The sequence below is a fragment of the Coregonus lavaretus genome (genome assembly GCF_964263955.1).
Source record: "Coregonus lavaretus genome assembly, chromosome: 2".
Taxonomy (NCBI): domain Eukaryota; kingdom Metazoa; phylum Chordata; class Actinopteri; order Salmoniformes; family Salmonidae; genus Coregonus; species Coregonus lavaretus.
The window spans coordinates 86114789-86141509 of record NC_139989.1 but is presented as its reverse complement, the minus strand read 5'-3'; the positions used below and the strand labels follow the sequence as shown (position 1 = coordinate 86141509).

The 26721-nt window shown below is 39.9% G+C and overlaps 1 protein-coding gene across 1 annotated transcript in view; it reads right to left on the bottom strand.

The window, feature by feature from the left end:
- Positions 1-1285: 1285 nt before the first annotated feature.
- Positions 1286-26721, bottom strand: part of LOC311141004 (uncharacterized protein) — a gene marked incomplete at its 3' end in the record, with an annotated part of 42239 nt that continues 16803 nt past the window's right edge. The window contains exons 8-26 of the mRNA XM_084176280.1: positions 26459-26632; positions 25939-26107; positions 17887-17922; positions 15849-15926; positions 13374-13451; positions 12493-12570; positions 11614-11691; positions 10735-10812; positions 9864-9941; positions 8993-9070; positions 8122-8199; positions 7242-7319; positions 6362-6439; positions 5282-5332; positions 5010-5178; positions 4835-4900; positions 4272-4532; positions 4044-4133; positions 1286-1809 (exon numbers count right to left, since the gene is read on the bottom strand). Of these exons, the coding sequence (XP_084032406.1) occupies positions 1286-1809; positions 4044-4133; positions 4272-4532; positions 4835-4900; positions 5010-5178; positions 5282-5332; positions 6362-6439; positions 7242-7319; positions 8122-8199; positions 8993-9070; positions 9864-9941; positions 10735-10812; positions 11614-11691; positions 12493-12570; positions 13374-13451; positions 15849-15926; positions 17887-17922; positions 25939-26107; positions 26459-26632 (2320 nt within the window). The remainder of the gene's footprint in view (positions 1810-4043; positions 4134-4271; positions 4533-4834; positions 4901-5009; positions 5179-5281; positions 5333-6361; positions 6440-7241; positions 7320-8121; positions 8200-8992; positions 9071-9863; positions 9942-10734; positions 10813-11613; positions 11692-12492; positions 12571-13373; positions 13452-15848; positions 15927-17886; positions 17923-25938; positions 26108-26458; positions 26633-26721) is intronic.

The following is a 26721-nucleotide window of genomic DNA, read 5'->3' as shown; positions in this document are numbered from 1 at the left end:
GTGTGTGTGTGTGTGTGTGTACTTTGTGTGTGTCCAGTGTGTACTTTGTGTGTGTCCAGTGTTTGTGTGTGTGTGTGTGTGTGTCTCCTCTGTGTGTCCAGTGTGTGTGTGTGTGTGTGTCCTGTATGTGTGTCCAGTGTGTGTGTGTCCTGTGTGTGTGTGTATCCTGTGTGTGTGTGTGTGTGTGTCCAGCGTGTGTGTGTGTGTGTGTGTGTACTTTGTGTGTGTCCAGTGTGTGTGTGTGTGTGTCCAGTGTTTGTGTGTGTGTGTGTCTCCTGTGTGTGTCCAGTGTGTGTGTGTGTGTGTGTGTGTGTGTGTGTGTGTGTGTGTGTGTGTGACCAGTGTGTGTGTGTGTGTGTGTCCTGTGTGTGTCCAGTGTGTGTATGTGTGTGTATGTCCAGTGTGTGTTTGTGTCCAGTGTGTTTGTGTGTCCAATGTGTGTGTGTGTGTGTCCAGTGTGTGTGTGTGAGTGTCCAGTGTGTGTGTGTGTGTGTCCAGTGTGTGTGTGTGTGTGTGTGTGTGTGTGTGTGTGTTTGTATGTGTCCAGTTTCTGTGTGTGTCCAATGTGTGTGTGTGTGTCCAGTGTGTGTGTCCAGTGTGTGTGTCCAGTGTGTGTCCAGTGTGTTTGTCCTGTGTGTGTGTGTGTGTGTCCAGTGTGTGTGTGTATGTGTGTGTGTCTAGTGTTTGTGTCCATTGTGCGTGTGTGTGTATGTGTGTGTATGTCCAGTGTGTGTGTGTGTGTCCAGTGTACGTGTCCAGTGTGTGTTTGTCAGTGTGTGTGTGTGTGTCTAGTGTGTGTGTCCTGTGTGTGTGTCCAGTGTGCGTGTGTGTGTGTGTCCAGTGTGTGTGTGTGTGTATCCAGTGTGTGTATGTGTGTGTGTCCCGTGTGTGTGTTCAGTATGTGTGTGCTCAGTGTGTGTGTGTGTGTGTGTGTGTATGTGTGTGTGTGTGTGTGTGTGTGTGTGTGCGTGTTCAGTGTGTGTGTGTTCAGTGTGTGTGTCTGTGTGTGTTCAGTGTGTGTGTGTTCATTGTGTGTGTGTGTGTGTGTGTCCTGTGTGTGTGTTTGTGTCCAGTGTGTGTGTGTGTGTGTGTGTTCAGAGTGTGTGTCCAGTGTGTGTGTGTGTCCAGTGTGTTGGTGTGTGTGTGTCTAGTGTGTGTGTGTGTGTGTGTGTGTCCAGTGTGTGTGTGTGTGTGTCCAGTGTGTTCAGTGTGTGTGTCCAGTTTGTGTTTGTTCAGTGTGTGTGTCCAATGTGTGTGTGTTTGTCAGTGTTACCATGGTTATTATTTACAGGGACACTGAGGAGTCAACATGATCCCAAAACCCTGGATAGAGGGGCTCAGTGAATGTGGAGTGGAATGTGTTCAGGTGGGTCAGTGTGTCAGAGGAGACTCTGTAGAAGGACAGAGTGCCGGCTGGCCAGTCCAGATACACTCCTACTCTGTGGGGGCTGGAGGAGGGGACGTCTATGATAGTGGACTTATTATTGTGACAGGCATAGTAACTGTTGTCAGAGCAGGTCAGACTCCAGGACTTGTCATTGAATCCAATCCCACAGTCATCACCCCTTCCTCTCCTGCTGATTCCTTTATATGTCACTCCTATAACAGCCCCTCTCCCACTCCACTCTACCTCCCAGTAACAGCGCCCAGTCAGACCCTCTCTACACAGCACCTGTTCCCAGCCCTGAAATCTCTCTGGGTGATCAGGATACGGCTGCTCCTCTCTCCTCCATGTCACCTTCCTGTTCTCCTCAGACAGAGAGAGGAATCTGTTTACTGTGTTTAGGTCCAGTGTGAGATCACAGACATCTGATGGATGCAACCAGACACAATATTAGAAATCATCATCATTCACATTAGAATATTAACTCACTTTTCACTAATTCATTTAATTTAGATGTTTCTAGGTATCAAAAGGAGAAGTTAAGGTAACTTGAGACTTGTTGAATGATCATATGTTATACTGTATGGTAATATAAACACAATTATTCACATTAATTACACACACACACACACACACACACTGAACACACACAATCACATTTCTAAAGTAACACAAACACGCCACACACACACATACACAGACACACACATTGTAATGATGGTGGTCTTTGACTTTGACTTCACTTGAATTAAGACTTATTCTTTGTCATATTCTTCACAGCAGTCACACTCACATTTTCTAAGTCCAGGTTTCATCATGTTCTCTCCACCATGTTCCACACTGTAGCGGTAAGCAGAAGAACAGACAGTCATTGAGGGATACACTTGAACTCTCACACACACACACACACACACACACACACACACACACACACACACACACACACACACACACACACACACACACACACACATACGTGTTTATAGACAATATCAGGACTTATGACAAAAATGTGACATATTGGGACATGCCTTTCCCAAGGTCCAAGAGATCTGGGAATCAGAATAGTTTGGTCCCATGATTCTAGGAATACATCCATCTGTTGAGATTTTGTCTAGGGCTATATTTTGTTCAGACCTGATTTTAATAGTATATATGAGGACTTTTTCGGGTTCATGTGACATATAAGGCCCATAGCAACAGCAGCCCATAGATACACACTGATTTTCAGGTTTATGTGACTTATGAAGAACCTGTAAATAGGGTCTGTATTTTAACGTGGTTCCGGTTACATGTTGAAATGTCTGCATAAGAATCATAGGTGTACAATACTTAACTAAAGCTTTTAAAAAATTATTATAATCCTCCTGAGTGGCGCAGTGGTCTAAGGCACTGCATCGCAGTGCTAACTGTGTCACTAGAGATCCTGGTTCGAATCCAGGCTCTGTCGCAGCCGGCCGCGACCGGGAGACTCATGGGCGGCGCACAATTCGTCCAGCGTAGGGGAGGGAATGGCCGGCATGGATGTAGCTCAGTTGATAGAGCATGGCGTTTGTAACGCCAGGGTTGTAGGTTCGATTCCCACAGGGGGCCAGTATAAAAAAATATATATATATGTAAGTCGTTCTGGATAAGAGCATCTGCTAAATGACGTAAATGTAATGTAATGTATAATAATCATGCTCACCAGACAGGTAACCTTCAACAGAAATGCCTATCCATGTTCACATAGCTCATAAATATAATATATTCTCAGTCTACTGTTTAAGTCGTATTATTGTTATTTATAACAATACATTTGCAGTCAATATTCATGTAAAAAAAGAGGGAACACTTTATGCCTTACTTTTATTGAGTGCCAGCGAAAATATGCAAATTAACAAATCAATTGAACACCCAGAATAGACTACCTACACTTTGCCTCCTTCCCTGCTATGCACAAGGCAGTAGAAATGGCATGTTTGAAATGAATGAGAAACTCTCTATTAAAGCATCCAGCTTCTATGAAACATGACAGTGTACATTCAGCTAACCTGTCTAAATAACGTAGGGATTTACATCATAGTTACATAGTGCAAGTTACCATACACGAGGCCTGTTACAAGCACCCATTGAAATGGAATAGTTTAACAGTAATTTAAACACCTTGCCACATTCAACAACTTGTGGTTAAGAACAAAGTGCTTCTGAAAACTTAAGAACAATAACAATCCCTTTAAGTACTGTTTATCTCTTTTCCCTGTCAATGAGAGCAGAGTATTAACCTATATCATCAACTGTTATTCCAAAAAAATTTGACCATAAGTGGCAAACATATGCTCATTAATAGCCCTCAATTATACATAAACATACGAACATGTGGGATCTACAGTCGAGCCTATGTGGCATGTTTGTACAAGAACCAACAATATAAATCATTTAAGGAAAATAAAATAATATGAACATGAAACCCACAGATATTAACACTATCTGAGGAGAAGCTGATTGAAATTGGAATTGAATGGTACCTGAGCTACAGTTGGCATGCTCTAGTTCTATCTATTCATCTTCCTTTTTAATGCTACGTTTCTGTTGTGGATGTAGTATTTGATAGCAACCCAGTCTCTGTCTTTCAGAGCTACTGGCTCTGCTTGGAGGCAGGAGTCACAGTCCTTTTTACCTGGTATTCTGCAGCTTGTTATGAAATGAAGCAAATGCCGCTCAACAGCTTTCACTTCATCACCTGTCCACTTGCTTCTCACCTTCACAGCTTTCATAAATGGAAACAAAATACAACTGATTAACAATGAGCTCTGCTAAAGTGACAAATGGAGGATATAATACAAAGGATTCTAGTTAGTAGTTATATGATGTTATCAATACATGTGAATACAAAATGCTTACTAACCTTGCTTTCCTTTGGAGCACTTTGAGGATGCTTGGGATGTGACTATTTTACCATGTCTTGGTTGTGTGTTGCTCATGTGTACGTTATCCAAGGTGGTTGACTCAGGAGTGCCCTCCATGTTGTCCAGGGTGGTTGACTCAGAAGTGCCCTCCATGTTGTCCAGGGTGGTTGACTCAGAAGTGCCCTCCATGTTGTCCAGGGTGGTTGACTCTGGTGTTTGCCTCAGAAGTGTCTGGTCCCTAGAAGTCTCTGTTGTTGAGCCTTTGCAAAGTAATGATAAATGTGATTATGTTCTATGAGCTTTATGACAATACGTTTGCTTGCTTGTATTATTCACTGTAAACAACCTCAATGTCAGGCAATATTCAATTCTAAATTAGATATTAACTGATATTTGAGATATAAACATAAACTGATTGCAAATCCATAAATGTGGAATTACTTATCACCACCAATGTGATTGTTTAAAAACAGATAGAGGATAATTTCGATAATCCACACAGAAATGTGCATTTATGTTACATAACTTAAAGATATTACCACATATATGCAAGTCAGGATACCTTTGCATTGATGTAGGTCAGCAATGGTTTCTTCGCTGGAATCATCATCACTCATTTCTACTTCATCTGGTTGGGTAAAAAACATTTACGGCCAGTTATTTAAATTAAGGACTAACAACACTTATAATAGTTATATTTGAAGTGACTAAAAACTATATTCCAAACAAAATGTTACCTTCAGGATTGACCTCAATGTCATCCAGCCCTTTCCCCTGCAGGTAAGGCAGTCTTCCTTTTAAGATTGACCTCTGTCTCTCAGCTATCTCTTTTTTAGCCTTCTCATAACGATCCTCACAACGATCATGATGGCGCCTCAGATTTTGCAAATGGCGTATTTTTCTAAGCTGTACAAATCAAAAATTAATTTGTATAAGTCTTACTTGAAATTTCTGTGTTAATTAAGAACATTAACTATTTTATCTAATGAAAATAATGCAGCTTTCTTACCAGCTTTGAAGTAGGACACTGGAAGGGTACAAATCCACTGGACTTGCTTGCCTTGAATTAAATGATGAAAAATAAATATTTGTTTGTAATAACACAGTACCGTAACAGTAAATTAGGATATTATACATTATACTGTATGTGAAAATAATTTGGCTTAAGAAATTAACAATACTGTTTTTGGATCTGGGGTTTTTAAACAAGACTCTATAGAAATGGTTAAAACTGTACAATATCTGCTAACCAACAATATGAAGACCTGGGATCTTGTCAATTGTTATCTGCAACAAATTACAACAATAACATGTCAGAAATATTGTGTTATATAATACAGATCATATCTAATTAGTAAACTAATTATCATACTCAGTTCAGTCACAATATATTCCTACCACCTGTCTATCATTATCGCCTTTGGGGTGAGACTCATTGCTGTGGTCAAGGGCTGCATTGACCACAGATGTTAGGAAAGATAATTCATATGTGGATCTGGGCTTTTTATGCAAGACTCAATAGAAATGGTTATAACTGTACAATATCTGCTAACCAACAATATGAGGACCGTGTAACACACACACTCTACTCTGTTTGGGTCATACCATATCGGGACGTCATCTGAAACACATTTACGTCTTGGACAGACTAAGTACGAAATGAGGACATGACGACTGAACACATCTAGAGTCAAGGTTCCTGACTTTGAGTTATCCTTTTGTGGTCAAATAAAGCTCACAACCTGAAAAGTAATGTAAATGGATCTACTGCCATATGAATTAAATCACACAAATTGATAAGAAGTATGTTAAATGGGCAAAAACATTGCCCAAAAAAGAAACAAACATAGGTATTAGAGAGAATATAGATTAATTTTATGTTTTGAGGGGCGGTTAGTTCTGTCAAATGGTCGGGCTCATTTTGTTTACGCAATGATATCGAAACAAGTTACGGGATGTTGATATTGTGAACATTTTACACAAAAAGTTGGTTGTAACACAGTAAAAAGCCATTTAATTTATATACTGGAATGAACTGAGACATCAATTTAATTTAAATAGAAAATATCTATAATAAATGTGTAATAACCTGTTGGAAGGATGAAGTGGATTTCTGTCTCACTTCTGGGTCTGCTGAAGGTTGATCTGGGATCTTTTCACTTGGTGTCTGCAACAAAATACAACAATAACATGTCAGAAATATTGTGTTATATAATATAGATCATATCTAATTAGTAAATTAATGATCATACTCAGTTCAGTCACAATATATTCCTACCACCTGTCTATCATAATCGCCTTTGGGGTGAGACTCATTGCTGAGGTCAAGGGCTGCATTGACCACAGATGTTAGGAAAGATAATTCATATGTGGATCTGGGCTTTTTATGCAAGACTCTATAGAAATGGTTAAAACTGTACAATATCTGCTAACCAACAATATGAGGACCGTGTAACACACACACTCTACTCTGGTTGGGTCATACCATATCGGGACGTCATCTGAAACACATTTATGTCTTGAACAGACTAAGTACGAAATGAGGACCTGACGACTGAACACATCTAGAGTCAAGGTTCCTGACTTTGAGTTATCCTTTTGTGGTCAAAGAAAGCTCACAACCTTAAAAGTAATGTAAATGGATCTACTGCCATATAAATTAAATCACGCAAATTGATAAGAAGTATGTTAAATGTGCAAAAACACTGCCCAAAAAACAAACAAACATAGGCATTATAGAGAATAAAGATTAATTTTATGTTTTGAGGGGCGGTTAGTTCTGTCAAATGGTCGGGCTAATTTTGTTTACGCAATGATATCGAAACAAGTTACGGGATGTTGATATTGTGAACATTTTACACAAAAAGTTGGTTGTAATACAGTAAAAAGCCATTTAATTTATATACTGGAATGAACTAAGACATCAATTTAATTTAAATAGAAAATATATATAATAAATGTGTAATAACCTGTTGGAAGGATGAAGTGGATTTCTGTCTCACCTCTGGGTCTGCTGAAGGTTTATCTGGGATCTTTTCACTTGGTGTCTGCAACAAATTACAACAATAACATGTCAGAAATATTGTGTTATATAATATAGATCGTATCTAATTAGTAAACTAATTATCATACTCAGTTCAGTCACAATATATTCCTACCACCTGTCTATCATAATCGCCTTTGGGGTGAGACTCATTGCTGAGGTCAAGGGCTGCATTGACCACAGATGTTAGGAAAGATAATTCATATGTGGATCTGGGCTTATTATGCAAGACTCTATAGAAATGGTTAAAACTGTAAAATATCTGCTAACCAACAATATGAGGACCGTGTAACACACACACTACTCTGGTTGGGTCATACCATATCGGGACGTCATCTGAAACACATTTACGTCTTGAACAGACTAAGTACGAAATGAGGACCTGATGACTGAACACATCTAGAGTCAAGGTTCCTGACTTTGAGTTATCCTTTTGTGGTCAAAGAAAGCTCACAACCTTAAAAGTAATGTAAATGGATCTACTGTCATATGAATTAAATCACGCAAATTGATAAGAAGTATGTTAAATGGGCAAAAACATTGCCCCCCCCCCAAAAAAAAACATAGGCATTAGAGAGAATAAAGATTAATTTTATGTTTTGAGGGGCGGTTAGTTCTGTCAAATGGTGGGGCTAATTTTGTTTACGCAATGATATCGAAACAAGTTACGGGATGTTGATATTGTGAACATTTTACACAAAAAGTTGGTTGTAATACAGTAAAAAGCCATTTAATTTATATATTAGAATGAACTGAGACATCATTTTAATTTAAATAGAAAATATCTACAATAAATGTTTAATAACCCGTTGGAAGGATGAAGTGGATTTCTGTCTCACCTCTGGGTCTGCTGAAGGTTGAGCTGGGATCTTGTCACTTGGTGTCTGCAACGAAATACAACAATAACATGTTAGAAATATTGTATATAATATAGATCATATCTAATTAGTAAGCTAATGATCATACTCAGTTCAGTCACCATATATTCCTACCACCTATCTATCATAATCGCCTTTGGGGTGAGACTCATTGCTGTGGTCAAGGGCTGCATTGACCACAGATGTTAGGAAAGATAATTCATATGTGGATCTGGGCTTTTTATGCTTTTTAGAAATGGTTAAAATTGTACAATATCTGCTAACCAACAATATGAGGACCGTGTAACACACACACTCTACTCTGGTTGTGTCATACCATATCGGGACGTCATCTGAAACACATTTACGTCTTGAACAGACTAAGTACGAAATGAGGACCTGACGACTGAACACATCTAGAGTCAAGGTTCCTGACTTTGAGTTATCCTTTTGTGGTCAAAGAAAGCTCACAACCTTAAAAGTAATGTAAATGGATCTACTGTCATATGAATTAAATCACGCAAATTGATAAGTATGTTAAATGGGCAAAAACATTGCCCCCCCCAAAAAAAACAACATAGGCATTAGAGAGAATAAAGATTAATTTTATGTTTTGAGGGGCGGTTAGTTCTGTCAAATGGTGGGGCTAATTTTGTTTACGCAATGATATCGAAACAAGTTACGGGATGTTGATATTGTGAACATTTTACACAAAAAGTTGGTTGTAATACAGTAAAAAGCCATTTAATTTATATATTAGAATGAACTGAGACATCATTTTAATTTAAATAGAAAATATCTACAATAAATGTTTAATAACCTGTTGGAAGGATGAAGTGGATTTCTGTCTCACCTCTGGGTCTGCTGAAGGTTGAGCTGGGATCTTGTCACTTGGTGTCTGCAACGAAATACAACAATAACATGTTAGAAATATTGTATATAATATAGATCATATCTAATTAGTAAGCTAATGATCATACTCAGTTCAGTCACCATATATTCCTACCACCTATCTATCATAATCGCCTTTGGGGTGAGACTCATTGCTGTGGTCAAGGGCTGCATTGACCACAGATGTTAGGAAAGATAATTCATATGTGGATCTGGGCTTTTTATGCTTTTTAGAAATGGTTAAAATTGTACAATATCTGCTAACCAACAATATGAGGACCGTGTAACACACACACTCTACTCTGGTTGTGTCATACCATATCGGGACGTCATCTGAAACACATTTACGTCTTGAACAGACTAAGTACGAAATGAGGACCTGACGACTGAACACATCTAGAGTCAAGGTTCCTGACTTTGAGTTATCCTTTTGTGGTCAAAGAAAGCTCACAACCTTAAAAGTAATGTAAATGGATCTACTGTCATATGAATTAAATCACGCAAATTGATAAGTATGTTAAATGGGCAAAAACATTGCCCCCCCCAAAAAAAACAACATAGGCATTAGAGAGAATAAAGATTAATTTTATGTTTTGAGGGGCGGTTAGTTCTGTCAAATGGTGGGGCTAATTTTGTTTACGCAATGATATCGAAACAAGTTACGGGATGTTGATATTGTGAACATTTTACACAAAAAGTTGGTTGTAATACAGTAAAAAGCCATTTAATTTATATATTAGAATGAACTGAGACATCATTTTAATTTAAATAGAAAATATCTACAATAAATGTTTAATAACCTGTTGGAAGGATGAAGTGGATTTCTGTCTCACCTCTGGGTCTGCTGAAGGTTGAGCTGGGATCTTGTCACTTGGTGTCTGCAACGAAATACAACAATAACATGTTAGAAATATTGTATATAATATAGATCATATCTAATTAGTAAGCTAATGATCATACTCAGTTCAGTCACCATATATTCCTACCACCTATCTATCATAATCGCCTTTGGGGTGAGACTCATTGCTGTGGTCAAGGGCTGCATTGACCACAGATGTTAGGAAAGATAATTCATATGTGGATCTGGGCTTTTTATGCTTTTTAGAAATGGTTAAAATTGTACAATATCTGCTAACCAACAATATGAGGACCGTGTAACACACACACTCTACTCTGGTTGTGTCATACCATATCGGGACGTCACCTGAAACACATTTACGTCTTGAACAGACTAAGTACGAAATGAGGACCTGACGACTGAACACATCTAGAGTCGAGTTTCCTGACTTTGAGTTATCCTTTTGTCGTCAAAGAAAGCTCACAACCTTAAAAGTAATGTAAATGGATCTACTGCCATATAAATTAAATCACGCAAATTGATAAGAAGTATGTTAAATGTGCAAAAACACTGCCAAAAAACAAACAAACATAGGCATTAGAGAGAATAAATATTAATTTTATGTTTTGAGGGGCGGTTAGTTCTGTCAAATGGTCGGGCTAATTTTGTTTACGCAATGATATCAAAACAAGTTACGGGATGTTGATATTGTGAACATTTTACACAAAAAGTTGGTTGTAATAGAGTAAAAAGCCATTTAATTTATATATTGGAATGAACTGAGGCATCAATTTAATTTAAATAGAAAATATCTACAATAAATGTTTAATAACCTGTTGGAAGGATGAAGTGGATTTCTGTCTCACTTCTGGGTCTGCTGAAGGTTGAGCTGGGATAATGTCACTTGGTGTCTGCAACGAAATACAACAATAACATGTCATAAATATTGTGTTATATAATATAGATCATATCTAATTAGTAAACTAATGATTGTACTCAGTTCAGTCACAATATATTCCTACCACCTGTCTATCATAATCGCCTTTGGGGTGAGACTCATTGCTGTGGTCAAGGCCTGCATTGACCACAGATGTTAGGAAAGATAATTAATATGTGGATCTGGGCTTTTTATGCAATACTCTATAGAAATGGTTAAAACTGTACAATATCCGCTAACCAACAATATGAGGACCGTGTAACACACACACTCTACTCTGGTTGGGTCATACCATATCGGGACGTCATCTGAAACACATTTACGTCTTGAACAGACTAAGTACGAAATGAGGACCTGACGACTGAACACATCTAGAGTCAAGGTTCCTGACTTTGAGTTATCCTTTTGTGGTCAAAGAAAGCTCACATCCTTAAAAGTAATGTAAATGGATCTACTGTCATGTAAATTAAATCACGCAAATTTATAAGAAGTATGTTAAATGGGAAAAAACATTGCCCAAAAAACAATCAAACATAGGCATTAGAGAGAATAAAGATTAATTTTATGTTTTGAGGGGCGGTTAGTTCTGTCAAATGGTCGGGCTAATTTTGTTTATGCAATGATATCGAAAGAAGTTACAGGATGTTAATATTGTGAACATTTTACACAAAAAGTTGGTTGTAATACAGTAAAAAGCCATTTAATTTATATACTGGAATGAACTGAGACATCAATTTATTTAAATAGAAAATATCTACAATAAATGTGTAATAACCTGTTGGAAGGATGAAGTGGATTTCTGTCTCACTTCTGGGTCTGCTGAAGGTTGAGCTGGGATCTTGTCACTTGGTGTCTGCAACAAAATACAACAATAACATGTCAGAAATATTGTGTTATATAATATAGATCATATCTAATTAGTAAACTAATGATCATACTCAGTTCAGTCACAATATATTCCTACCACCTGTCTATCATAATCGCCTTTGGGGTGAGACTCATTGCTGAGGTCAAGGGCTGCATTGACCACAGATGTTAGGAGAGATAATTCATATGTGGATCTGGCCTTTTTATGCAAGACTCTATAGAAATGGTTAAAACTGTACAATATCTGCTAACCAACAATATGAGGACCGTGTAACACACACACTCTACTCTGGTTGGGTCATACCATATTGGGACATCATCTGAAACACATTTACGTCTTGAACAGACTAAGTACGAAATGAGGACCTGACGACTGAACACATCTAGAGTCAAGGTTCCTGACTTTGAGTTATCCTTTTGTGGTCAAAGAAAGCTCACAACCTTAAAAGTAATGTAAATGGATATACTGCTATATAAATTAAATCACGCAAATTGATAAGAAGTATGTTAAATGGGAAAAAATATTGCCCAAAAACAAACAAACATAGGCATTAGAGAGAATATAGATTAATTTTATGTTTTGAGGGGCGGTTAGTTCTGTCAAATGGTCGGGCTAATTTTGTTTACGCAATAATATTGAAACAAGTTACGGGATGTTGATATTGTGAACATTTTACACAAAAAGTTGGTTGTAATACAGTAAAAAGCCATTTAATTTATATACTGGAATGAACTGAGTCATCAATTTAATTTAAATAGAAAATTTCTACAATAAATGTGTAATAACCTGTTGGAAGGATGAAGTGGATTTCTGTCTCACTTCTGGGTCTGCTGAAGGTTGAGCTGGGATCTTGTCACTTGGTGTCTGCAACAAAATACAACAATAACATGTCAGAAATATTGTGTTATATAATATAGATCATATCTAATTAGTAAACTAATGATCATACTCAGTTCAGTCACAATATATTCCTACCACCTGTCTATCATAATCGCCTTTGGGGTGAGACTCATTGCTGAGGTCAAGGGCTGCATTGACCATAGACGTTAGGAGAGATAATTCATATGTGGATCTGGCCTTTTTATGAAAGACTCTATAGAAATGGTTAAAACTGTACAATATCTGCTAACCAACAATATGAGGACCGTGTAACACACACACTCTACTCTGGTTGGGTCATACCATATCGGGACATCATCTGAAACACATTTACGTCTTGAACAGACTAAGTACGAAATGAGGACCTGACGACTGAACACATCTAGAGTCAAGGTTCCTGACTTTGAGTTATCCTTTTGTGGTCAAAGAAAGATCACAACCTTAAAAGTAATGTAAATGGATATACTGTCATATAAATTAAATCACACAAATTGATAAGATGTATGTTAAATGGGCAAAAACATTGCCCAAAAAACAAACAAACATAGGCATTAGAGAGAATAAAGATTAATTTGATGTTTTGGGGGGCGGTTAGTTCTGTCAAATGGTTTTGCTAATTTTGTTTACGCAATGATATCGAAACAAGTTACGGGATGTTGATATTCTGAACATTTTACACAAAAAGTTGGTTGTAATCCAGTAAAAAATCCATTTAATTTATATATTGGAATGAACTGAGACATCAATTTAATTTAAATAGAAAATATCTACAATAAATGTTTAATAACCTGTTGGAAGGATGAAGTGGATTTCTGTCTCACTTCTTTGTCTGCTGAAGGTTGAGCTGGGATCTTGTCACTTGGTGTCTGCAACGAAATACAACAATAACATGTCAGAAATATTGTGTTATATAATATAGATCATATCTAATTAGTAAGCTAATGATCATACTCAGTTCAGTCACCATATATTCCTACCACCTGTCTATCATAATCGCCTTTGGGGTGAGACTCATTGCTGTGGTCAAGGGCTACATTGACCACAGATGTTAGGAAAGATAATTCATATGTGGATCTGGGCTTTTTATGCAAGACTATAGAAATGGTTAAAACTGTACAATATCTGCTAACCAACAATATGAGGATCTTGTAAAACACACACTCTAGTCTGGTTGGGTCATACCATATCGGGACGTCATCTGAAACACATTTACGTCTTGAACAGACTAAGTACGAAATGAGGACATGACGACTGAACACTTCTAGAGTCAAGGTTCCTGACTTCGAGTTATTCTTTTGTGGTCAAAGAAAGCTCACAACCTGAAAAGTAATGTAAATGGATCTACTGCCATATAAATTAAATCACGCAAATTGATAAGTACAGTGAGGGAAAAAAGTATTTGATCCCCTGCTGATTTTGTACGTTTGCCCACTGATAAAGACATGATCAGTCTATAATTTTAATGGTAAGTTTATTTGAACAGTGAGAGACAGAATAACAAAAAAAGAAATCCAGAAAAACGCATGTCAAAAATGTTATAAATTGATTTGCATTTTAATGAGAGAAAGAAGTATTTGACCCCTCTGCAAAACATGACTTAGTATTTGGAGGCAAAACCCTTGTTGGCAATCACAGAGGTCAGACGTTTCTTGTAGTTGGCCACCAGGTTTGCACACATCTCAGGAGGGATTTTGTCTCACTCCTCTTTGCAGATCTTCTCCAAGTCATTAAGGTTTCGAGCCTGACGTTTGGCAACTCGAACCTTCAGCTCCCTCCACAGATGTTCTATGGGATTAAGGTCTGGAGACTGGCTAGGCCACTCCAGGACCTTAATGTGCTTCTTCTTGAGCCAATCCTTTGTTGCCTTGGCCGTGTGTTTTGGGTCATTGTCATGCTGGAATACCCATCCACGACCCATTTTCAATGCCCTGGCTGAGGGAAGGAGGTTCTCACCCAAGATTTGACGGTACATGGCCCCGTCCATCTTCCCTTTGATGTGGTGAAGTTGTCCTGTCCCCTTAGCAGAAAAACACCCGCAAAGCATAATGTTTCCACCTCCATGTTTGATGGTGTGGATGGTGTTCATGGGGTCATAGGCAGCATTACTCCTCCTCCAAACACGGCGAATTGAGTTGATGCCAAAGAGATCCATTTTGGTCTCATCTGACCACAACACTTTCACCCAGTTCTCCTCTGAATCATTGAGATGTTCATTGGCAAACTTCAGACGGGCCTGTATATGTGCTTTCTTGAGCAGGGGGACCTTGTGGGCCCTGCAGTCCTTCACGGCGTAGTGTGTTACCAATTGTTTTCTTGGTGACTATGGTCCCAGCTGCCTTGAGATCATTGAAAAGATCCTCCCGTGTAGTTCTGGACTCATTCCTCACCATTCTCATGATCATTGCAACTCCACAAGGTGAGATATTGCATGGAGCCCCAGGCCAAAGGAGATTGACAGATATTTTGTGTTTCTTTCATTTGCGAATAATCACACCAACTGTTGTCACCTTCTCACCAAGCTGCTAGCGAAGGTCTTGTAGCCCATTCCAGCCTTGTGTAGGTCTACAATCTTGTCCCTGACAGCCTTGGAGTGCTCTTTGGTCTTGGCCATGGTGGAGAGTTTGGAATCTGATTGATTGATTGCTTCTGTGGACAGGTGTCTTTTATACAGGTAACAAGCTGAGATTAGGAGCACTCCCTTTAAGAGTGTGATCCTAATCTCACCTCGTTACCTGTATTAAAGACACCTGGGAGCCAGAAATCTTTCTGATTGAGAGGAGGTCAAATACTTATTTCCCTCATTAAAATGCAAACGAATTTATAACATTTTTGACATGCGTTTTTCTGGAATTTTTTGTTGTTATTCTGTCTCTCACTGTTCAAATAAACATACCATTAAAATTATAGACTGATCATTTCTTTGTCAGTGTCAAACGTACAAAATCAGCAGGGGATCAAATACTTTTTTCCCTCACTGTATGTTAAATGGGCAAAAACATTGCCCTCCCCCCAAAAAAAATATAGGCATTAGAGAGAATAAAGATTAATTTGATGTTTTGAGGGGCGGTTAGTTCTGTCAAATGGTCGGGCTAATTTTGTTTACCCTCTGATATCGAAACAAGTTACGGGATGTTGATATTGTGAACATTTTACAAAAAAAATTGGTTGTAATACAGTGAAAAGGCATTTAATTTATATATTGGAATGAACTGAGACAACAATTTAATTTAAATAGAAAATATCTACAATAAATGTGTAATAACCTGTTGGAAGGATGAAGTGGGTTTCTGTCTCACTTCTGGGTCTGCTGAAGGTTGAGCTGGGATCTTGTCACTTGGTGTCTACAACAAAATACAACAATAAATATTCTGTATTATAATCTATTTAATTAAAACTGAAAAAATCATCAGTGTATATACACTGCTCAAAAAAATAAAAGGAACACTTAAACAACACATCCTAGATCTGAATAAATGAAATAATCTTATTAAATACTTGTGCTGACAACAAAATCACACAAAAATTATCAATGGAAATCAAATTTATCAAACCATGGAGGTCTGGATTTGGAGTCACCCTCAAAATTAAAGTGATAAACCACACTATAGGCTGATCCAACTTTGATGTAATGTCCTTAAAACAAGTCAAAATGAGGCTCAGTAGTGTTTGTGGCCTCCACGTGCCTGTATGACCTCCCTACAATGCCTGGGCATGCTCCTGATGAGGTGGCGGATGGTCTCCTGAGGGATCTCCTCCCAGACCTGGACTAAAGCATCCGCCAACTCCTGGACAGTCTGTGGTGCAACGTGGCGTTGGTGGATGGAGCGAGACATGATGTCACAGATCTGCTCCATTGGATTCAGGTCTGGGGAACGGGCGGGCCAGTCCATAGCATCAATGCCTTCCTCTTGCAGGAACTGCTGACACACTCCAGCCACATGAGGTCTAGCATTGTCTTGCATTAGGAGGAACCCAGGGCCAACCTCACCAGCATATGGTCTCACAAGGGGTCTGAGGATCTCATCTCAGTACCTAATGGCAGTCAGGCTACCTCTGGCGAGCACATGGAGGGCTGTGCGGCCCCCCAAAGAAATGCCACCCCACACCATGACTGACCCACCGCCAAACCGGTCATGCTGGAGGATGTTGCAGGCAGCAGAACGTTCTCCACGGCGTCTCCAGACTCTGTCACGTCTGTCACCTGTGCTCAGTGTGAACCTGCGAGAGCACAGGGCGCCAGTGGCGAATTTGCCAATCTTGGTGTTCTCTGGCAAATGCTAAACGTCCTGCACGGTGTTGGGCTGTAAGCACAACCCCCACCTGTGGACGTCGGGCCCTCATACCACCCTCATGGAGTCTGTTTCTGACCGTTTGAGCAGACACATGCACATTTGTGGCCTGCTGGAGGTCATTTTGCAGGGCTCTGGCAACCTTGCACAAAGGCGGAGGTAGAGGTCCTGCTGCTGGGTTGTTGCCCTCCTATGGCCTCCTCCACGTCTCCTGATGTACTGACCTGTCTCCTGGAAGCGCCTCCATGCTCTGGACACTACGCTGGCAGACACAGCAAACCTTCTTGCCACAGCTCGCATTGATGTGCCATCCTGGATGAGCTGCACTACCTGAGCCACTTGTGTGGGTTGTAGACTCCGTCTCATGCTACCACTAGAGTGAAAGCACCGCCAGCATTCAAAAGTGACCAAAACATCAGCCAGGAAGCATAGGAACTGAGAAGTGGTCTGTGGTCACCACCTGCAGAACCACTTCTTTATTGGGGGTGTCTTGCTAATTGCCTATAATTTCCACCTGTTGTCTATTCCATTTGCACAACAGCATGTGAAATGTATTGTCAATCAGTGTTGCTTCCTAAGTGGACAGTTTGATTTCACAGAAGTGTTATTGACTTGGAGTTACATTGTGTTGTTTAAGTGTTCCCTTTATTTTTTTGAGCAGTGTATATAAAGCGGTGACAAAATACATGCAAGAAGGGACATGTATTTATATATTTTATAATTCTTTGACAGATCCCGAACGGTCTGCCGACTGGCCAAGGAAATTACCACCAATATCACACATTCTAATAGATGTTGGGAGGTGTAGTTCATAAATCTTGAATATTTTTCCCCATCCCCCAACTGCTTGCAAAAGAATCACAACATAACTTCTGAAATTGGATGTTAAAGCCGTATGTGTCTAATGCAGCGGTACGCAGTGATTTTTTCACTTGTGTAAGACTTGAATGTGTTTCAAATGACATCCCAATATGGTATGACCCAATAAGTGTAGCGTGTGTGTATAACATACCTTTATAGTCATTGATCCATTTGACTTTATACAAGGCTTGTCACTTCCAGAAATAATAAAATGAATAACCTCAGCCTCAGGACTAAGTCTGGCTCTTCGTTTTGACATGCTCTTCAATTGCCCATGTGCTCCTCAACTAGAAAACATCTACATTGGATGACAAAAAGTCAGCGAGACAAATACAGAAAAGACTAATACTTGATTTGAATCGAATAAGGATATATCAAATGGTATTAGTCTGCCTTTAGTCATATCGTGCTCATGTTCTTACTAATGCAGTATCCGGTTAGCTTATTAGGCTAACTGATCAGTGCAAACCTTATGCAACTGCAATCACAATAGCAATCTTTTCACAGTAAGCACAGTAAGCAATCTTAACACCTTCAAAGATAAATACTGTTATAAAAGTATAGTACTGTAAACTCTACAAATAACATTATCTGAACTGAACAACCAATATCATCACTTTGGCTTTAAATGGAAAAACATGATAGTGCTAAGTAACATTTGTGGTCAAGAACACTTAAATGTAAGAACAGCTTAGATAATAACAATCTCTTTAGTTGTAAATGAAGAAAAATAAATGTATTACCTTCATTTCTCTTGCACATCTTCCAGTTCTGAATTTTCCATGTGGCAAAAGTCCTTTTCTTTCCTTTCAGCTAATTTGCTAACATTAGCTTATCTGGCTAATTGATGCTAAATTACGTTTTTATTTGAGGGATTTAGGGGGATTTTATGATAATAAATAAATAATATGCCATTTAGCAGACACTTTTATCCAAAGCTTAGTTATAGTTGACTATGATGACATGTATTATGTGTATTCAAGTAAATCTATCTTGAATAGTTGGAAAGTGTGCTCAAACAAAACCAGGAAATGTCACGTAACTAAAGTGTGTCACATGTCTAAAGTGTGTCACGTGACTAAAGTGTGTTTAAAGTGTGTTAATGTTCCAAAACTGACCACTAGGTGGCGTATTCACAGGTGAGCAAAAAGCGTAAACACACACACACACTTCAAATCATGAGATTGTGACATTTAAAGACTTTTCAGATTTTTGGTTTAGGGGCATTCTATGGTCGTCTAGAACACTGTAGTGAGCTCGGAAAAATGAGGACTCCAAAAATGTCCTCATATTTCCGAGCGTCCTGACATTGAAGGTGAGTTGTCATAAAATTGTCTTCATATGTCACCAAAACGAGTACACACACACACACACACACACACACACACACACACACACACACACACACACAGTCAGCATATAACTTTGTACAAGCGGTGGTAAGAATGTTTGTCTGTGTGTGTGTCCAGTGTGTGTGTGTGTGTGTGTGTCTGTGTGTGTGTGTGTGTGTGTGTGTGTGTGTGTGTGTGTGTGTGTGTGTGTGTCCAGTGTGTGTGTGGTATGTGTGTGTGTCCAGTGTGTGTGTGTGTGTCCTGTTTGTGTGTGTGTGTGTGTGTGTGTGTCCAGTTTGTGTGTGTCCAGTGTGTGTGTGTGTGTGTCCAGTGTGTGTGTGTGTGTGTGTGTGTGTGTGTGTGTGTGTGTGTCCAGTGTGTATGTGTGTCCTCCTTGTGTGTGCCCAGTGTGTATGTGTGTGTGTGTCCAGTGTGTGTGTGTGTGTGTGTCTGTGTGTGTGTGTGTCCAGTGTGTGTGTGTGCCCAGTGTCCAGTGTGTGTGTCCAGTTTGTGTGTGTGTCCAGTGTGTGTGTGTGTCCAGTGTCCAGTGTGTGTGTCCAGTTTGTGTCCATTGTATGTGTGTGTTCAGTTTGTGTGTTGGTCAAGTGAATGTGTGTGTCCAGCAGAGCATATGAGCGGAGTGGAGCGGGAGCGAGTGTGGAGCGTGAGCGGATGGATTTTGAACAGAGCGCAGAGCGGCATTTTTAAAAGGACGGAGCGTCGCCCTATGTCCCGCTCTAATTTCGCTCGCTCACACCAAGAGTCTGAAGCATGCTCAATCCTGACCCAGAATCCATCTGTTTAATTTACTATGAAACTATGATAAATCAGTACTTTACTTTGTCAAATTTACATTTGAGAATCCCATTCACATGCTTCAGCTGGCGATCAAAAACGCCGTTAACGAGCACGACAACATTAATAGGCTGTTAGTGAAAGTCGGGCACCTGGTGAAAAGTGTACGCAAGAGCACAGAGGAAACCGACCAATTAGGTGTCCGCCCCACAAATGCCTGCGCCATTCGATGGAGCACCCAGCTGCTGATGATTCAGTCGTTCATCCGGTTGTTCCAAAAAGACCCGTTATGGCAAAACAAACTCAAGTCTAATGTTGCTAACATCACCCTGAATCAAGTACCGCAGCTGACGCACCTTGTCCGTGTGCTGACACCACTAGCAGACCTCACAGACAAAATGCAGAAGGAGCTGGGGAACCTGGGGATGATCCTCCCTGCTGTCACATAAATCAAATCCCTGCTCACCGATTACACTCACGCTGCACTTCCAATGGGCATCGCTGCTTTTGCAGAAACATTGGCAAACAACGTGTCAATTCACTATGGAATATACTATACTGATTAACATCTCATTTTAGCGTCAGTGTTAGATCCCCGTTTCAAGACAGAATGGATAATCCGAGATGAGTCTGTATGCAACAAATTCGGGGAGATAAAGTAAGGCTGTGGTTTAAGCTAAAAGTGAAATACATGCAGATTTCGTTCCTTTTTTGGAGTGAGCGGGGGCGATTTGAGTGGAGTGCGATGCAAACTGCGTTGAGCACTGAGCGATAATGAGCGGACTGGCCTGATGTGGCTTTGAGCGGGGGGAGCGGAGGGGTGAACAACTCTGTGAGCGAGGAGCTGAGATTCTCACCGCTCCACTCCACTCATATGCTCTGGTGTCCAATGTGTGTGTGTGTCCAGTGTGAGTGTGTGTATGTCAAATGTGAGTTTGAGTGTGTGTGTGTGTGTCCAGTGTGTGTGTGGGTGTGTCCAGTGTGTGTGTGTCCAGTGTGTGTCCAGTGTGTGTGTTTGTGTGTGTGTGTGTTCAGTGTGTATGTGTATGTGTCCAGTGTGTGTGTGTGTCCAGTGTGTGTGAGTGAGTGTGTGTGTGTGTGTGTCCAGTGTGTTTTTGTGTGTGTGTGTCCAGTGTGTGTGTGTCCAGTGTGTGTTTGGGGGTCCAGTGTGTGTGTGTGTGTGTGTGTGTGTGCTTGTGTGTGTCCAGTTTGTTTGTGTGTGTGTGTGTGTGTGTGTGTGTGTGTGTGTGTGTGTGTGTGTGTGTCCAGGGTGCACACACACACACACACACACAAACACACACACTGGACCACACACACACACAATGGACCCCCCCACATACACACACACACACACACACACACACACTGGACACACACACACACACACACTGGACACACACACACACACTGGGGACACACACACACACTGGACACACACACACACTGGACACACACACACACACACACACTGGAAACACACACACACACTGGACACACACACACATACTGGACACACACACACACTGGACACACACACACACTGGACACACACACACACACACAGGAAACACATACACACACTCTCAAACACACACACACACAAACACACACACACCACAAACACACACAAACTGGACACACACACGCACAAACACAGTATGTGTGTGTGTCCAATGTGTGTGTATGTGTCCAGTGTGTTTGTGTGTGTGTGTGTGTGTGTGTCCAGTGTGTGTGTGTGTGTTTGCCAAGTGTGTGTGTGTGTGTCCAGTGTGAGTGTGTGTCCACACTGGACACACACATACACACTGGACACACACACACACACACACACTGGACACACACACACACACACACACACACACACACACTGAACACACACAGACACACAAACTGGACACACACCACACACACACACACACACACACACACACACACACACACACACACAAACAAACTGGACACACACAAGCACACACACACACACACACACACACACTGGACCCCCAAACACACACTGGACACACACACACTGGACACACACGCACACACACACTGGACACACACACACACACACACACTGGACACACACACACTGGACACACATACATACACACTGGAGTCACACACACACAAAAACACACAGGACACTCACACACACACACACACACTGAACACTCACACACACACTCACACTGGACACACACACACACACAGTCTTATATAACTTAGTCCAAGTGGTGGTCAGAATGTTTGTCTTAACTAGCCTGATAACTCCAACATATCTGATATGAACATTGACATAAACCATCTACATACTTGAGTTTCTCCAGTCTGCAGTGTGGATCCTCCAGTCCAGCAGAGAGCAGTCTGACTCCTGAGTCTCCTGGGTGATTGTAGCTCAGGTCCAGCTCTCTCAGGTGTGAGGGGTTTGACTTCAGAGCTGAGACCAGAGAAGCACAGCCTTCCTCTGTGACTAGACAGCCTGACAGCCTGCAAAGAGTCAAATCATATTAAAACCACACTGCTATACTTTGGTGGTCAAAATAGTGGCAGTATATTTTTTCTACATATTAAGATACATCAGAGTCCTGAAACCTGCCATATCTATTCATATATGTATATATACAGTACCAGTCAAAGGTTTGTTACTTAAATTATAGTAAAAAAAACAGTCAAAAGTTCTTTACTATTTTTTAAATTGTAGAATAATAGTGAAGACATCAAAACTATGAAATAACACATATGGAATCATGTAGTAACCAAAGAAGTGTTAAACAAATGAAAATATATTTTATATTTGAAAATCTTCAAAAAGGCCACCCTTTGCCTTGATGACAGCTTTGCACACTCTTGGCATTCCCTCAACCAGCTTCATGAGGTAGTCACCTGGAATGCATTTCAATTAACAGGTGTGCCTTCTTAAATGTTAATTTGTGGAATTTTTTTTCTTTCTTATTGCGTTTCAGCCAATCAGTTATATTGTGACAAGGTAGGGGTGTATTCAGAAGATAGCCCTATTTGGCAAAAGACCAAGTCCATATTATGGCAAGAACAGCTCAAATAACCAAAGAGAAACGACAGTCCATCATTACTTTAAGACTTGAAGGTCAGTCAATACGGAACATTTCAAGAACTTTGAAAGTTTCTTCAAGTGCACTCGCAAAAACCATCAAGCGCTATGATGATACTGGCTCTCATGATGACCACCACAGAAATGAAAGACCCAGAGTTACTTCTGCTGCGGAGGATAAGTTCATTAGAGTTACTAGCCTCAGAAATTGCAGCCCAAATAAATGTTTCACAGACTTCAAGACACAGACACATCTCAACATCAACTGTTCAGAGGGGACTGTGTGAATCAGGCCTTCATGGTCGAATTGCTGCAAAGAAACCACTACTAAAGGACACCAATAAGAAGAAGAGACCTGCTTGGGCCAAGAAACACGAGCAATGGACATTAGACCAGTGGACATTTGTCCTTTGGTCTGGAGTCCAAATTGGAGATTTTTGGTTCCAACTGCCGTGTCTTTGTGAGAAGCGGTGTGGGTGAGCGGATGATCTCGGCATGTGTAGTTCCCACCGTAAAGCATGGAGGAGGAGGTGTTATGGTGTGGGGGTGCTTTGCTAGTGACACTGTCTGTGATTTATTTAGAATTCAAGGCACACTTAACCAGCATGGCTACCACAGCATTCTGCAGCGATACGCCATCCCATCTGGTTTGGGCTTAGTGGGACTATCATTTGTTTTTCAACAAGACAATGACCCAACATACTTCCAGGCTGTGTAAGGGCTATTCGACCAAGAAGGAGAGTGATTGAGTGCTGCATCAGGTGACCTGGCCTCCACAATCACCCGACCTCAACATAATTGAGATGGTTTGGGATTAGTCGGACGGCAGAGTGAAGGAAAAGCAGCCAACACGTGCTCAGCATATGTGGGAACTCCTTCAAGACTGTTGGAAAAGCATTCCAGGTCAAGCTGGTTGAGAGAATGCCAAGAGTGTGCAAGCTGTCACCAAGGCAAAATGTGGCTATTTGAAGATTTTCAAATATAAAATATATTTTCATTTGTTTAACACTTTTGTGGTTACTACATGATTCCATATGTGTTATTTCATAGTTTTGATGTCTTCACTATTATTCTAAAATGTAAAAAATAGTAAAAAAATAAAGAAAAACCCTTGAATGAGTAGGTGTGTCCAAACTTTTGACTGGTACTGTATATAAATGAATGAATGTATCATTATTAACAGTAGATAACATGTTTCTAAACACTACTAAATTAATCCTTGTGTGTGTGTCTGTGTGTGTCCAGTGTGTGTGTGTGTCCAGTGTGAATGTCCAGTGTGTGTGTGTGTGTGTCCTGTGTGTTTGTGTCCTGTGTGTGTGTGTGTGTGTGTGTCCAGTGTGTGTGTGTTCATTGAGTGATACAGGAATACTGACCTCAGAGTCTCCAGTTTACAGTGGGGATTCCCCAGTCCAGCAGAGAGCAGCTTCACTCCTGAATCCTTCAGGTCATTGTTACTCAGATCCAGCTCTCTCAGGTGTGAGGGTTTTGACCTCAGAGCTGAGACCAGAGAAGCACAGCCTTCCTCTGTGACTAGACAGCCTGACAGCCTGAAAAGAGTCAAATCGTATTAAAACCACACTGCTATTCTTTGGTGGTGAAAATAGTGGCAGTATATTTTTTCTACATTTTCAGATATATTAGTGTCCTGAAACTTAACAAATCTATTCATAAATGAATGAATGTGTCATTATTAGATATGACAAATTATCATAACATTGCTTGTAGAGAGAAACATGTATAGTACGAATATTTGAGTAGACTGACTAGAGCAGTTTAAAAAGCAGTATCAGTCAAAAGACAGACAGTGAGGTATCAGATTTAGATTGTATTGAGTATACAGTCCACACCATATCTATTTTAACAGTGAAGCTAACATTTTAAATGTGGCTCTGTACTCCAGCATTTTGGATTTGAGATCAAATGTTTCATATGAGGTGACAGTATATAATGTCACCTTTTATTTGAGGGTATTTTCATACATATCTGTTTCACCGTTTAGAAATTAAAGCACTTTATGTATCTAGTCCCCACATTTGAAGAAGTCATAAGTATTCTGACCAATTCACTTATAGTGTATTAAAATAGTCAAAAGTTGAGTATTTGGTCCCAAACTCGTTGGTTGCATTTGCAGGTTGTTTTTGTTGTGTTTTGGGTTATGTTTTGTCCAATAGTAACTGAATGGTGGATGATGACTGGAGTCATTTTCTGTCTAAGTGAGTAGATAACATGTTTCTAAACACTACTAAATTAATCCTAATGATGCCATGGTTAAGAAAATTCATGAATGAATCATGAATAATAATGAGTGAGAAAGTTACAGAGGCTACAACAAAACATGCTAACCTCTCACCATTACCAATAACAGAGGGGGTATGATCCTTGTTCCTCTGTAACTTTCTCATTCATCATCATTCACGATTCATTCATGATTATTCATAATCATGGTAGCATCCACATGAATGTAGAAGTGTTCAGAAACATCTTCTATTCTTACTGACAATACAAGTGAAGTGACTCCAAAATGACAGGACATTATTCACCATTCAGTTTCTATTGGGAAAAACATAATATATAACAAAACCAAGACAAATTGCAAATGTATTCAACAAGTTTATAGAATCACAAGCTTGATGTAATCACTGCAGGTAAGGAATATGGGACCAAACACTAAACTTATGACTACTTTAATACAATATAAGTGAATATGTCCAAATTATTACGACTTTTTCAAATGGGAGAACTAGATACATAAAGTGATTTCATTTCTAAACAGTAACACAGATATGTATGAAAATATCCTCAAATAAAAGGTGACATTATATACTGTCGCCTAATATGAAACATTCTATCTCAAATCCAAAATGCTGGAGCATAGCACCAAATTTAAAACTGTAAGCTTCACTGTCTAAACACATATGGTGTGGACTATGTGTGCCTGGTAAACACATGTGGATCTGTTGAACAGTTATCACTTGTTGACCAACTACAGGAATACTGACCTCAGAGTCTCCAGTTTACAGTGGGGATTCCCCAGTCCAGCAGAGAACAGCTTCACTCCTGAATCCTTCAGGTCATTGTTACTCAGATCCAGCTCTCTCAGGTGTGAGGGGTTTGACTTCAGAGCTGAGACCAGAGAAGCACATCCTTCCTCTGTGAATAGACAGCCTGACAGCCTGTAAAGAGTCAAATCATATTAAAACCACACTGCTATTCTTTGGTGTTGAATGAATCCTAATGATGCCATGATTGAGAAAGATCATGAATGAATCATGAATAATAATGAGTGAGAAAGTTACAGAGGCTACAACAAAACATGCTAACCTCTCACCATTAACATCAAATAAAAGGTGACATTCTATAATGAAACATTCAATCTGAAATCCAAAAAGCTGGAGCATAGCACCAAATTTAAAACTGTAAGCTTCACTGTCCAAACACATATGGTGTGGACTATGTGTGTCTGGTAAACACATGTGGATCTGGTGAACAGTTATCACTTGTTGACCAACTACAGGAATACTGACCTCAGAGTCTCCAGTTTACAGTGGGGATTCCCCAGGACAGCAGAGAGCAGCTTCACTCCTGAATCCTTCAGGTCATTGTTACTCAGATCCAGCTCTCTCAGGTGTGAGGGGTTTGACTTCAGAGCTGAGACCAGAGAAGCACAGCCTTTCTCTGTGAGTCCACAGAATGACAGCCTGCAAAGAGATCATCATGATTTCACAAACACAATGTTAATTTAACACCAGTAGTGTAGAAGGACAATGGCAGATGCATTTGGTTTATT